This window comes from Cyclopterus lumpus, chromosome 3, assembly GCF_009769545.1.
Source record: "Cyclopterus lumpus isolate fCycLum1 chromosome 3, fCycLum1.pri, whole genome shotgun sequence".
Taxonomy (NCBI): Eukaryota; Metazoa; Chordata; class Actinopteri; order Perciformes; family Cyclopteridae; genus Cyclopterus; species Cyclopterus lumpus.
Window position 1 is genome coordinate 26,285,950 of NC_046968.1, and position 16,013 is coordinate 26,301,962.

At 45.6% G+C, this 16,013-nt stretch overlaps 1 protein-coding gene across 2 annotated transcripts in view; it reads right to left on the reverse strand.

Annotated features, from left to right (window-relative positions):
- The window catches only part of mapk8ip1b (mitogen-activated protein kinase 8 interacting protein 1b), a 35,934-nt gene that overhangs the window by 4,743 nt on the left and 15,178 nt on the right, over positions 1-16,013 (reverse strand). For both annotated transcript variants that reach the window (XM_034529637.1, XM_034529636.1), the window contains exons 3-8: positions 10,318-10,575; positions 5,129-5,210; positions 2,064-3,227; positions 941-1,016; positions 537-709; positions 353-456 (exon numbers count right to left, since the gene is read on the reverse strand). In XM_034529637.1, coding sequence (XP_034385528.1) covers positions 353-456; positions 537-709; positions 941-1,016; positions 2,064-3,227; positions 5,129-5,210; positions 10,318-10,575 — 1,857 coding nt within the window. The remainder of the gene's footprint in view (positions 1-352; positions 457-536; positions 710-940; positions 1,017-2,063; positions 3,228-5,128; positions 5,211-10,317; positions 10,576-16,013) is intronic.

Below are 16,013 nucleotides of genomic sequence, written 5' to 3' on the forward strand. Positions count from 1 at the left end.
CATGGTCTCAATCTCTAGTTTCAAGTCTTCTTTAATACAGCGTGATGTTCATTGAGTAAACGATGGCCCAAAAACAGGACGATGGCCGTAATCCAAGATGGCCGCCAAACTCAAGGCTTCAAAACGTCAGTCCACAAACCAATGGGTGACTACGTCCACTTCTTATACATACAGGCTATGGTTGGACCCAGCACTCCACCACTGGGCCCCCATGCATTCAGACTGTATGGTCCCCAGTGGGGAAATGCTGCCCCCTATGTCTTTGGAGCAGGTACTACACACTCGACGCACTCAAACACACACACACACACACACACACACTGATGTGCGCGCAACACACGGGGCCCCGTACCTTCTGCATAGCCGCGCACAGAACATCGTTTCCTTTGTGGGAGGGCACTTGAACTGAGCCCAGGAACTTCAGCCGGTATCTGTCCGTCCACTCACTGCTCTTCACTGCGCACCAAGAAAGACAAGTTATTGTCGCATTGAAATCCGTTTTTTTACAGGGCTGACGAGCGCGGCAGAGTCGGTACCTTTGTCGCCGTCGGCGTCCTTCGTCACCTCGATGGCGTAGTACGCCGGGAAGATCCCGCGGGCGCCGGTTCGCATGTTGTAGCCCTCGTACCAGTAGTCCTCCGACTGGACCTCCACCAGCAGCGGGTCGTCCACCTCCAGCTCCAACTCGTCGTCGTGGCGAGGGACGAACCTGCGGCGACGGAGGAAGTTATGGGATGGGGGGGGGGGGTGTCTGAGGGGCCTCACGGGCTTTCTATTGGAATAGACCCTTTTTGTTTAAATAATGTGTGTTGATGATTGTACAATATAATCTGTTTTAACTATGCAACCATTGTCCGGATTAGATTCCCTGACTGCTCGTGTTACGGTGTTGATCAATTAGGGAGAGTCCGTCATGGTGCGTGATGCGGCTCTTCCTCACCTGTAGACGGCTCGGTGGCTCTGATCCCGCTCCTCTCCGTTGATGAGGCAGGAGTACAAGCCGAAGGACTCCGCACCTTGGGAACCGCAGAAGAAGAAGAAGAAGAAAAGGGGGACGGCGTTACACAAAGCCGAGCGCCGAAAAAAGACGATTGACCTGCACTTCAAATTGCAACAAAAGGTCCATCGCACACACACACAGAAGACACAATTAGGACACCGTTTACTTTAATGCATCCTATAGGACCGATGAATCACACTTTAATTAGGCGTAATTCTACCTGCGTTCCCCTAAAACATTGTTTTAATGTCCGACTCGACAACAAGACTCAGCTGTTGTTGTTTTGTCGGTATAAACAACAGAGGGGACGAGGCAGGCCAAATACATGGAACCGCAAGCTGCTTTTTTGGCTCGGTGTCCCTCCACCCAGCGGGCCACCTACATGTCCAGCTGGGTTTCCCCGCCTGGGGTGTGCTGCTGTCGGCACGCCGATAACAACATCAACAAAGAACTGCAGCTTTTCTTTTTTTTTTTTTCTTCACAGGCTGAGCCGGGGCTTTAAGGCCTAAATCAGTCCGACCGGCAACCGGTGAATGACGGCGCGTTCAAACAGTTTCAAGCCGCTGCTCGCGATGACAACGACAACTTCCAATCACTGTTCCCCCCGACCGGTTTCAGTCAAACCTAAGTCGGTGAGACGGGCCGTCACAATATCCGGTTGTCGCGCCGAATATTCCGGCTCCTGGAGTCGCTTCATCGGCCACATCGCCGTCAGCCTTTTTCCCACCGCGCTGCCAATTCAACCGGACAGCGCTCACCACCAAGTTACCACCGTGTCATTATGCTTCCTAGTTGTGTTCAGAACATTTGCATAGGGGGGCCCCCCCTATGCCCCCCCTGGCATAGGGGGGGCATCTTACGTTTTGTAAGATTAACCCTTTTGTATTCTTTTTAAACGTCTTTCTTTGACACGCTTGGCTGAGCAATATGGCCGACTGTCGAGGCTCTCATGGTTTTAATACAAATACGGTTTGTTACCATTATGCACATTCGTGACACGTATGAAAGATGACACGCAACGTAATATTTACACAAAAAGAAAATAAATGTGCCTCTGACTTACTGGAGGAGCGCGAGCGTCCATTCATGAAGACGTTGAGGAACTTCTTGGAGAAGTGCAGGTCGACCTCTGGAGTGGAGTCCTCCTCCGACAGACACGCCGTCGCCTCTCTCCTCACTCCTCCTATCTGAATGCCGTCCTCGTCATCCTCATCCTCCTCCTCCTCCTCCTCCTCCTCCTCCTCCTCCTCGTACTCCTCCCCAATGGCCGACTCGTAGGGAGAGGAGACGCAGTTGTCGTAGACGGTGGCCGAGTCGCTGTCGTCGCTGTAACCTTGGTAACACTGCCGGAGGCTGACGAGTTCCAGCTGAGCGTGCTCGTCCACCACCAGAGTGTATTTGACCGAGTCGTACGAAAGACCGCTGGCCTCCGAGTTCATGGCAGTTCTTAGCGGGACTCGGCCGCCGCCTCCTCCACCGCCGCCGTCCCCGGCTCCTCCCCCCTTCCTCATCCTCCCGTCCATCATGATCCGGTCCACGTCCTCGTCCTCGCCGCAGTAGCTGTCGTCCGTGGCGTCCACGTACTCCACCGAGGACCCGGGTCTCAGCATGACCGCGGCCCCCGTTCCCGCCCCCTTCAGGCTGAGGTCCAGCGCGAGGGAGGAGCGCGCGGCGCCGGGCGGCGTGAAGAGGGACTCGATGCAAGAAGCATACGTAGGCGGGGCGACGTAGACCTCGTCCTCCTCACAGATGGAGGAGTTCGTCCGGTCCGGGAGGGGCTGGTACGGAGGCGGGCCCTCGGTGTCGGAGCTGATGGACATGCGGCCCTGCTCCGTCTGCTGCGAGAGGAAGGGCCGGTCCTGAGCGTCGGGAGCGTCCAGAGGGTCCGCGGAGCGCTGCACGGGGGTTAGGTAGATCTCCTCCGTGGGCTCCAGGTGGACGTCCGTGTGGTAACGGATCCTCTCCCGGTGGGGACCGCCTCCGTCCGCCGGGTACACGGGGGCCGGCGTGTAGTTTTGCGGCGGGGGCGGCGGCGGCGGTGGCGCCGGGGGCTTCTCCTGGAGCTTGGAGAGGGTCGCGGACGAGCCGTGCGAGTGTCCCGACGTGTGGCTGTGTCGGCAGGGGGCGTCGGTGGACGTGCCGCGGTCTTTGGTCTGCGCGCCGCCGCCGCCCTGCACCCTGTCCTCGTCGCTCAGGCAGCTGTGCTCGCGCGGAGGGGTGAGGTCACCTGAGGGGGGAGGAGCAGACACAAGCGACGCGCACGCACACACACACACACACACACACAGACATACACACACAGCGAGCACACGCGATGCAGGAAAGCGGACAACAGCACGGCATGAGGGCAAACATGGCGACATATGCAGAGAAACAGAGGGAGGAAAGAAAAGCACAAATGGTTAGGTAATCCAGATCACTCGGAGAGGAGACGATGGACGTGTTATGTCATAATCCGTCGTGATATTTTCACTGTGGACGACGCAGCGCCGGAGGGAATGGAAGGTGAGTTCAGTGTTTATTAAACAAACCTCAGGGTTTTATGTAAGTGGACGGACATTCGATGCCAATTAACTTTACAACAATTAACCCTCTTTATCATATTCAAAATGGAAAAGCAAAAACAAATGGAAATTCCTCGCCGGGATGCACTTGTTCTCCATCGAAACGCCGCTTTGCAATTCAGATTCAGTGGAACAGTCTCGGATGGCTCCTTAAAACCAACGTGAGGCCGTGGGATATCATCAGCTACTTTGCATATGAATCAAACCGCTTGTGTTCATTAACGAAGTGCGAGTACAAAATAAAAAGACTTTGCAACCCCTGAATTGGGCCAATCCTCACATAAGCAGCTCCTTAAATCTTTCCTTTTCTTTTTCTATGTTAAATAGCGTCTCCTTTTTCTTCCTATTCCATACGTATCGATGTGGGATTTTTGAAATACTCACTAAATTGATATTTCATTAAACATTCACTGTTTTATTTCTCTTCCTTCCACTGTTGCATTTCCTTTTACTGTCATTACATGCAACCTTATTGTGAGTGTGTGTTTTTATTCAGTCATTATATAAAATAAGTAAAGCCACAATCTAATATATAAAAAAATAAAATAATGAAAAGGTATAGACACAAGCATAAATGCTTATATATTCCTATACTAAATACTTTTACAATTAAATCTGATAATTAATTAGATATAAAGAATATCTATATAACAAATTAAAAAATATATATATAAAAATCTATATGTATATAAAAATAAATATATATTTAAAAATAAATATATATATAAATAAATATATATAAAAAATAAAAAAATATATATAAATACATATATATATATAAAAGAAATTTAAAATCTATATATGTATATAAATATATATATATATATATGTATAAAAATAAATATATAAAAAAATATATATATATAAATAAATATAAATAAATATATATAAATATATATATATATAAATACATATAAATAAATATATATATATATACCAACGATCTGCTTATCTCTCTTCACAAGAACCTGCACACTGGACGTTATCCGTCTCACAGTTTTATTGTAAGTTTGATAAGCGACCACCTATTCAAGGGAGGTGTCCTCACACGTGGAGGATAAGCGTATCTGACGCGCATTTCCTGATGAAAATACGATTACATACATAACTTATTATATTACGATAATATATAGCGGCCCAATGGACCAAATAGTTCATGTCGGCCTCCTGGTCTGAAACATCAAACGGCCAGGTGTCTCTATTCAATCTATTCAGGTGATCAAAAATAATCTGCACACGGTTTGTGAGACAAACATTTCAACTAATTGCAGTTTTAGCATTTGACTATTTTCTGTGTCAAACACACGGGTATATATATATTGGGCAATAACGCCACCGCCTCCCATCCGCCAAGCGGTGAGCGGTTGGCAGCGAGTTTGGTTATCCTCGCCTCGCATGGCGCTCTGAAAAGGAGCCCGTGACAATAAGCGATGACAGCTCCGCGTTCGGTTCCGCCTTCGGCCCTCTGCGGGGTTTTCGATCCGAGGCCTGAACGCACACGAGACCGGGTGGTGTTCCACGTCCTCCAGGTGAACCCGCGACACCATGGAGGAAAAAAGCTCACCTGTTTTAAGGGGCGAGGACGAGCCGGAAACCTTCTCCTGCCAGCTGTATTTCTTCCCAAAGGAGTTGTTGTTCAGCGTGTCCTGTGGAGACGAAGAGGAGGAAGAGGAGGAGGAAGTGGTGAGAGAGAGAATGAATCAGATGGGGAGTACGGAGAGAAAACGAGAGAGAGGGGAAGATAGAGAGAGAGTTTTGGGTCCAGACACTCAATGTACACAACTTTTTTTTGTCTACCTCCCTCGCTCTCTCTCTCTCTCTTTTTTTCACACACACACACACACACACACACACACACACACACACACACACACACACACTCACACAAAGCTTTTATTCTGTTGAATGAGCAGGGATTCTTTTGTCTGTGGTCCGTGGTGTGCATTTAAAGGGAACCAAACCTTTTTACCAAAGCTGCTGCTGCATACACACACACACACACACACACACACACACACACACACACACACACACACACACACACTGGGCGTCTCTTTTAGACTGTTTTGGGGGATTTGTCGTTAACTTTCGATGTTAAAGTCACTCACTATTTAACAAAAAAAGGTCCTATATGATTCTAAAAGATAACAGATTTCAGCGGTTTCATGCCAAATGCCATTTAAACATTAAAATCCTTCTTCAAAAATATATAGTATCAAGGGTACACACTAACTAGCTATACGGTCAAATTTAAATACATTATTTAATATGTAATAACAATGAAAAGAAGGTACTTAACAACAATAGCTATAGTTTTTCGTCAATAATTCAAGGTCACACGCGTTGAATAGTCGAAGAACAAATAGTCATTTTATGGGGTGCAGTATTCCTTTAAAACTTTTTTTTTTTCCCCGATTGAAAGTGAAATATAGTGAGTTTCAACTCATTGTTTAACTGTCCCGCCCACGACTTTACTGATCGGGTTCACTCTGTGTTCTTGTAGCCTAGTTTTTGGCTGTTCCCCCCTAAAAATAGTGGTGGAGACCAAAAACAGAGCAAAAAAAAAAAAGAAGTGAATATTGGACCTTTTATGAGGGTGGACACAAACATGACTCCGACTGCTTTTCCAAGTCAATTTAAAAACACGCCCTAATTGTTGTGGTTCCCAAAGCTGTAAAAAGATTATATGAAGATGCTGAAGGGAGGTTTTAACAGATGGAAGTTGAACTAGAAACTCGACGACGAGTTTCCCAAAATAAGATCGTGTCCTCCTCCTCTGTCCGCCCCTCCCCTCCCACAACACCCCCCCCATGCACATGACTCACTTCCCCATCCACGTGTACGGACGGAGCTGTCGCCGTGGTAACGGGTGAGTCAGCAGGCGGCAGCATTAATCTCGTCTTTTTAAACCAGAGTGATGAGAAAAAGAAAAAAAAGATCATCGCTCAGGGCAGTGACTCGGGCATCGTGTGAATGTGTGTGCATGTGTGTGTGTGTGTGTGTGTGTGTATTTTTGGCTAACAGGAAGTGACTCATAACACATGCCTTTGCCAACACCACCTCTGAGCGGTAAAGTTTGTCACTCGTCTCGTCTTCTTTTTTAAATGTCACCGTGTTCCCAGATCTCAGCTCTCAACTCGTTTAAACGATGACCAGAACAACAAGAATGAGATCAAACTTCATGTAAAAGTCACTAAAAACTAGCATGTCTTTACGTTGATTGACAGGCGTCTCAGCCTATCACACTGGGTGCTTCTTGCTCCTCCCACCTCAGCTCCACCCATAACTGTAGACCCAGGCCGATACTCCCTTTCCCTTATCGAACTTATCTGTTCATTTGACCAACAAGAGCCTAAATATTCTGCTGTTTTGCTTTATAGAGCCATAAATGTTTTTTTTAAAGAAATATAAACCAAATGTTACTTATTGAAGCCTCTTTTTCAACAAATTCCTGCTGTCGCCTTTGGCCATCTGCATTTTGGGGTTAAAGCCAAACGAATGTCGAATGTAGGTAAACCTTCCAAAAGACACACACACATGCACACACACACACACACACACACACACACACACGTACGTACAGTACTTAAACACAAGGCGTCAAAGCCAGGCGAAAAGATTAAAGTCAGACTCGGATTAAGACGGCGGGCCGCCTCCTGTTTTTCCGTCTGAATCGTTTAACTTCGGCGGCTTCAACGGAGACGATCTGTGAAATGAAACCTCACGATACTTTCCAAGCCTTTCGTTTCATAACTTTTTCTTCTTTTATCATTGTGGCTAAAATCCCCGATACACTCCTTTTGCCCTTCAGTGTGTTTCAGTGCCTCACAACACTCAGCAGATAATTGCATCCAAAAAATACTGCTTTCCCAAAAAAAAATAAAGGCCTCACATCTCTGAGCTGGTCGTTCGTTGCCGAATGATGCACAGCTAATTGTATATTTTTGCATTTTTACCAATCCACTGACCTGGAAACAGTCACCCGGTGTGCAGTGTCTCTCTCTCTCTCTCTCTCTCTCTCTCTCTCTCTGGAGATCATCACTACTCATCTATCTCGCCTCTGACTGACGTTGCGTTCACACCAAAGCGACCTTTCCGCGGGGCGCAATGATTACGTACAAAGAGGAAGGAAACGGAGGAGAATAATATTGTATATTAAAAAAAAGTCGCTGTATTTACGCCTAAATGACGTCATCTTCAACATGTTGCGAACGATCAGGACTCATTAAAAAAAAGTTGTTTGTTTGTCATCTTGCGGACAGACCTGACTAAGATGAATTACTTTTACAAATCTGAATTATTGTTGAGTTATTTTTAGCATTCTTTTACCTGTATATTACAAGTAGACCTCAGTAAAAGTGGGTTTAATTGTTGGGTTCACAACACCTTTGGATGATTGAGCTGCAGCTGTTGTAGGTTCTCACCTAGAGACGTGCCGGAGAAAACAAATCTACAAATTAAAAAGTCTGAGGCCAGGAGGGGGACATTTTATTTACTTGTGCAAGAAGATCAATTTCTACACCGACGGGGAGATAGAAATAGAGCGGAATGCACCTGCGGGTGCGTTGTGCCGATCCGTCATCGGATGTGTGTTAAGCGCCAGGCCTTTTCCAACCGTTTATTAATCTTTAAACTATTACACTTTGTGTAGACGCAGTCTGGATGAACACTATGAACACAGGTCTTTTCTTTTACAGGAAGGGAGGACAAATGACTGAGAAATCTCTTCAAGGACACTTTGAAGGCGCTCCGTTATCAACGTAATATTTGAGGGACCATTAATCCATTGTACTGCAGTAGAGCAGATAAATGTGTTTTTAATCCATCAAACAACCAAAAATAATGATGGTGATTTTATACATAATAAAAGCTTGGATGTATACATTCTTTATTGTTATCCAGTAATGATTCCTGAATCAAAACCAGGTGGTTCAGTTGATTTGAGTCTGAGTGATAAATTAAATGATTTATAGATGAAGGTCATAACTAATATAGATCCTCAGATAAAGCAGACAAATTCATTAGAAACACTCAAACATAATCTGTAAATAGCGCTGTTACCATAAGCAGCGTTAGTTGCTAGCCGTCGCCATGAGAGCTGTGCGGAGACAACATATTTGTGCTGAATATGGCATTTTCCTTCAAAAGGCCACTTCCAGGAAACCTTCACCCACTTCCTCATCTAAATATCTTTTTTGGTTTAAAAGAATGAAGGTGAACAATGTCCCAGAAAAAAATGTTTCAGAGCAATTATTCCCTTCACGCTTTCCAGTTCTGACAGTTCGAAGACACGCACACACACACACACACACACACACACACACACACTGAGCAAGGAACAAAGCGCAGACCGATATAGAGCTGCTTGGTTTGATCACGTCGGCAGCCTTCGCTGTGAGGGAGCAAACTCACTGTACATTATTGTCGCCTCGCAGGCATCGTGAACTTCTGCAGGACCCGGCAGGTACATTGGATGTGAAAGGCGGCGATGGGGTGTAACTAAAGCGGTGATGGGACGGGACAAGCTACGCGTTAGCTACGCGTTAGCTAGTGACTGGAAGGCGCACTTAAAGCTACAGGGCAGTTTGGATCAAAGTGCCCTCTGCACTGATTCAGTGTTTTTAGTGGTTTTGTGCGCACAAGGTGCATTTTTGTATGACAGCGACAGGTGAAAATCAGGTGACACCGTGACACTGTCTTCTTACATGGACATGGGTGGACCCACACACACACACACACACACACACACACACACACACACACACACACACACGCACGCGTCGATACCAATCGTGATCTTCCCCTTGAATCACTTGATCATTACTACCCCCACCCCCTTCAGCATAGTGGTCTTCTTCTCCCCGAAGTCTGACAATGTTGTTTTTGTGGCGAACCCGAACCCCACCTCGCACACACACACACACACACACACACGTTTGTATGTCTAACCTTTTGAGGACCCGTATTAATACAGAACATTATGTGGCTTCAAACTTTTCTTTTCCTCCCAACGTCTACAACACAGGAAGGAGCCACCGTTGGTGAATGCAGTTGTATGTATTACGGGTTCATGGTCTTTATGATTCTTTACTGATTCTCAGGTTATGTGCAATCCTTATTCACACATTCTTTATAATGTGTCTTTGGTGTAGCACTGTACTTACTATCTTGTTAGCTATGCACTGTTTTAAGTCTATTGCAGCTGTGTTGAGCACTATCTAGCCTTAAGCCTAAAAGTAACCCCCCAAAGACAAAATGTATAAAGCTGGGGTATAAAGCAGAAATTGGTCGTCGCAGAGATTTGACGAACACACACACACACACATACACACACACACACACACACACACACACACACACACGCTCACACACACAGTCACAAGCTCCAGCAGCAGCCAAATACAAACAGAGACGGGCACGAAGAGAAAAAAAAAAAAATGTCTCTCTCTTGACAATAGAGGCTATTGTTCAGTGCAGTGAACACATCCTGTCAAGAGAAACAATTGTCGTGAATCCAATGGTGATGTCAGACAGGTTGTTGATACACATATTTACATGTGTGTGTGAAGAGGCAGCCAGACAGGCAAGACACACAGACAGGCAAGACACACAGACAGGCAGGACACACAGACAGGCAGGACACAAATCTTCTTCATTGGAAGTCCACTCTTTCTGCTTTTTTAAAATCAATATTTAGTCATCTGCCGCAAACTGTGTGTGTGTGTGTGTGTGTGTGTGTCGATGAGGTTCTACCTGTGTGCGCGGCACAATCGAGATGAGGTTAAGGGTCGTGGGTCTCTTGGGCCGGTAGGTATCCATAGTAACGGGTGCTGCGGGGTCCTTGGTGACCGGCGGGGTTGCGACTGCCGACGCCTTCGAGGTCTCTTTGTCGCCGCGGCAACCGTCGGCACCGTCGATGAGCTCCAAATGCAGCATCTCTGCCTGGAGCTGGCCGACGGCTCCCAGCTCCGCCCTCCCCGACAGGCTATTGGTCCCTCGCCTCACGCGGCCCTGCAGGGATTGGAGGACACGCGCCGTCAGTCGAGGCAGAGGAAGAGAGAGCGAGAGAGAGAGAGGCAGGCGGAGAGGGAGAGAGAGAGAGAGAGAGAGAGAGAGAGAGAGTGCGGGGATGAGGAGACCGAGCCGGCCAATTAGAAACTGCTCTGTCTTCTGCCTCTTAACACTCTCGCTGCCAAACGCAGGGCAGAGATGCTAATCGGTGTTCAGTTTACGACCTCAGCCTCGACTCCAATTTGGTGTTAAACGTAACACGACCATGTAATCCCGATTGTTTCATTGCCACGATAAGGAAATGATGAAGGAGGTCTTAAGAGCCGCGTCTTTAAAAGGTGAACCCACAACCATCCGTGCCCGAGGCTCCGGTTTGTGGGTCCACAACTCCTGCTCATGGATTGCGTTGACTTATTCAACATTCGTGGTCCCCAGAAGATGAATAACCTTCTGACTTTGGCCGTTTTCCCACGAGGTGGTCCTTGTGGTTCAGGGGTAAATATCTTGATAACCATTGGGAGGGATGAGGTAAATCGACCGTGAGATATCTCAGTGGGACATTTACCGATGCGCGTTGGACCCGTCCGTCTCTACAGTAACTCCTCCGTCGGAGTGTTTGATGGTAACAGCTGTGAAACGACCGGAAATTATAGATTTTCTTCTCAGCGTCTCTGCGCTGTCTATTCTACCGAGAGAGCCTTTCTTAAAATGGCTCCCGCGATCTTCACCTCACTTTTTTTTTTGGGGGGGGGTTGTTTTTATTGAGTCCCTGGTCTTCTTGTCCCGTGGTTCGTTCCCCAAGAGGTTCCTTTGTCCCGTGGTTGATAAAAGGTGCTTAAAGCTCTGCTCGGCGTGGTTGTTTTCACATGTTCCACAAGCCCGACAACTCTAAAGCCAAATCAGAGCAGTTGTTTCCTCTCGTGATGAGATTCCCTTCGACTGAAATCAAAGCATGTGACGAACGCCGGGTCATCTGGGAGACGGAGTAAGTCAGGGGGCACTGGGACAGCGCAGTCTGCTTCACTTAGCGTCACTGGCTTAGCACACACACACACACACACACACACACACACACACACACACACACACACACACACACACACACACACAGTAATTCCTCCTGTTGGTCGACGTGATGTAGATGCATTGACATGGACATCAAGTCGCTGTTAAGCCCATTACGGTCCTGAGCTCCCTCTTTACTCCACATGGCAAACACACACACACACACACACACACGCAGAGACGCACAAATGAACGCTCACAACGCCGAAGCCGTCAATCCAATAAGAACTACGACACGAGAAGAACGTCAAAGTGAATAAAAGCGGTCAGAATTATGGGATACGGTTTGCGGCACTTTGACTTAAAAAGCTTCTAAACCTGCGATATTTCCCCCAGTCTCCATGACTCGGTACAGATGGGTGGCATAGACTTAATGAATTACACAACATTATGACTCTATCAACATGTTATAATACTCATAATAAAATCAAATGTTTATATACATAAAATATTATAAAATATATATATATATATATATACATAATATAATACAAATATTATATATAAATATTATATATATAATATTTTATTACATCCAATCATATATTATAACATATATATATATATATATATATAATTATTTAGTAAGAGATTTGTGTATTACAACGGACTCATATTTGACTACAGTCTATCTATAGAAAAGACTCAAGAACATATGTTATTAATTAATATTTCATTTTCATTTATATACAATATTTATATTTTTTATTCTGGTTGGTATATGTATATATATATTATAACATATATATATATATATATATATATAAAAATAAATAAACCAACCAAAACAGAATTATTGTATTATTTTATTGTATATAAATTAAATATATATATATAATATTTTATTACATCCAATCAATTTGATATTATATAACATATGTTATAATATATACATATATATATGTATATATTATAACGTGATCAGGAGAGATGCCCAGCAACAACAGAGCTGTGAGGCACGCTTACTTTACAATGATTCACATCGTGTGCACTCATAACACTCGTTAGTCACGTACGTATGTAATCTGGGTTATAACCGGATCCTTGATTAAACCCCTCTCTCAGTGAATGACTGCGTTACGAAGACGTTGTGCCTTCCTTTGTAAATGAAGCAGAGTGGCGAGTAAGGAGAGTTAAAGTGATGCCTTCAAGCACATTTGTATGCAGCGACGCTCTCTCTCTCTTTCTCTCTCTCTCTATTCATTTTTGGACTTGATACCAATACAAAAACCTCTCTTTTCGAATGTTCCCGTGTTTTAATTAATGAATTAGGGACGCATTCGGGCACAGTCTTTGTCAAATTGTATCGCTGAATGTGAAGGAAAGGTGCTTCAATGCTTCCTTTCTTATCTCACTTCGCGTTGCTGAACCATCCTGTACAAAATGGAAAGGGGGTAACGCACTTTTAATGACATTTAAAGTGATACGCCGTCACTTTAAATGTCATTATTAGCATCCATCCGTCCGTCCACGGTCTGTCTGCCCATCCTTGTATCCGCCCCATCCATCCATCAATCATACATCAATCCACCTGTTCATCTATCTGTCAATCTATCCATCTATCAATCAGTGCACTTGTCCATTCATCCATCTGTCCCTCCTCTCTCCCCGCCTGTTCACCTCTTCCTCCTTCGTTTCAGGACCTTAAATCATGCCTGACCCCTTTAAGAGAGCCCAGGCCCCTGTTGCTAAGAGACGAGAGGCTCGGTGACGACGAGGAGGCTGAGGAGATACCGCCGCCTCCGAGTTACTGATGCTCGGCTCTCGTCCAATCAGAACAGCCCCAGCAGGGCAACAGCACAGCCGACAAGTCAAATATAACAACACCAGACAGCTGAAAAGAAAAAAAAAGAAATATAATCAATACAGTTTACAATAATAAACAAAGAGAAAAGTGTAAACTATATTAACTGTAAATACTTCTGTAGGAAGGATGAAGGATCTGAGATTCTTATCTTTGGCACTGTGTTTTGAATAGCAAGCAACGTGATGACCCACTGTACATCTGGAATGACTCTTAGCTGCAATAATCACTATTTCTATGGCAACAGAGGATAAAATGAGTATGCGCAACAGAAAAGGAGCCACTCATAGGGACAAACTCACAAAGAATAACAACATAAAGAGTATAAAGCACGTGTATTTGAACGTGCTTCAATGTATTTATAGAGATATTATGGTGGCGCAGCAGCTAGGTGGCTCACGCTAACGAGCTGCGGTCGTGCTTGGCTTTTGATTGGCTCGTGGGCGGGTGGGCGGGACCCGACCACCCCCTCCCCGGGCTCTGGCTCTCCAAAGAACGTCAAAAAGAGCAAGATGGCAGCTTCCGTATGCCGGGTCATTTTGTCCTCAGTTTTTTGTGTGGATCACCCACGGAAATGCATGAATATCAAACAAACAGCTGACTTTCAGCAAACAACAACAACAACACAACAACACACGAGGGTGGATGACGCTCTTAAAAAAGGCCCAGAGATACAATAAGCTCCTCTTGTTGAGGCGGCTTCTTCTCTGCTGTTGCCATGTGTGGATGACATGACGTGAGCGGTATCCATGGGGGCAGTGTGTGTGTGTGTGTGTGTGTGTGTCTGTGTGTGTGTCTGTGTGTAATGCATGTATTTTTCAGCTCTGACACATGGGGTAGGTGAGAGAAACACTGTTGCCATGGAAATAGGTCTCCTTCTCCTCTTGTAAGTGTTTTGCTGCCCTCCCTCTCTGCCTCATCTCTCTCTCCCTCTCTATCTCCCTCTCTATCTCCCTCTCTCTCTCCCTCTCCCTCTCTCTCTCCATCTCCCTCTCTCTCTCCCCCTCTCTTCCTCTGGGTTAATGAGATCCGCTTTACTAATGTACATTGATGTAGGTAAACCATGTTAATAAAGTGTTAAATAACATCAATCATCTCTAGTTGTTAGCTGCTATATTAATGTCCCGTGTTACATATGGCACCTTTTAAAAAAAAAGGTTGTTTTGAATAACTTGATTAAATAAGGGAATTTGGCTCAAATCAGACGACTCAACACATTTGGAGGAATGCAAAAATTATAATTATGGGATGTGTAACCGCCAACAAAATGTCACACTGGATTTCATCATTTTGATCAATTTTCAAGTCCATTGTACATCACTGTGTGTGTGTGTGTGTGTGTGTGTGTTTCTACAGTCACTTAGCGCTATTGCCCATTTCATCTGACCCCTGCCCGACATATGACTTTTTCAACCATTTGCACATGACAGCTTTTAGAAAATGTCTGCATTAGTTTGGACACGCCCTCTGATCCCTCCCTATAAACCCCTCGACACACACACACACACACACACACACACACACACACACACTGAGGCAGACACCATGCCTGTCTGGGGTGAGTGACCGTCCATTATTGATGGGACAAGATGCATCCTTAACCCTCCTGGGGTGATGAGCTCACTGATGAGGTCACCAGTCAGCCCCCCCCCCCCCCTCCTCCTCCCAGTCACCCAACGTCCTGCTGCACCGCCTCATCATACATTTATAAGCAGCCTCCATCCAACACGTTGCACTTTTAAATGGGAAGGAAGTAAAAATGAAGCCGTCACCAAGGTCTGTGATGAAAGCTGAAACAATTTCAGGCCGCCTCACCCGGCTGGAGGGGAAATATAGTTTAATGTGCCCACCTGATGAATGTACGCCTGCTAACTAAAGATGTCTGCCTCTTTAGATCTTTAAATAAGTCACAGTGAGGGGGGGGGGGGGAACACATTATTGAGAGCAACCAGCAGAGCCTGCTCTTTCCCTACAAGACGCTGTTATACAGTTTGTTTCATGACCCGAGAGTGACGTCGATGACACGTGTGGTTTGTTGTTGTTGCCGCCCGCTGTCGAGCAGCCATTTTGGATCTCTGTGAGGCCCCTGCAAGGTGATGCGACACACACACACACACACACACACACACACACACACACACACACACACACACACACACACACACACACACACACACACACACACACACACACACACACACACACACACACACACACACACACACACACACACACACACACACACACACACACACACACACACACACACACCTCCAGCCGAGAGCCCTCACATTCAACAAGCCGGGCTATAATTAGCTTCCCGGATGGGAGGATAAGAAAAAAGCAGAGATGAATAAATTGCTTTTCAACCCCAAAAAATATATATAATAAATTTCCCCTCAACCGTCAGGTGACCGCCTCACTAAAACAATCAAAATACACATCACAGAAGATAAATATATATATATATATATATATATATATATCTCATGTGCTCGTATAATTGACACTGGAAAAAAAAAAAAAAGCCCCTGGACCCTCCTGTTGCCTTGGTTACGGTAGCAGAGCT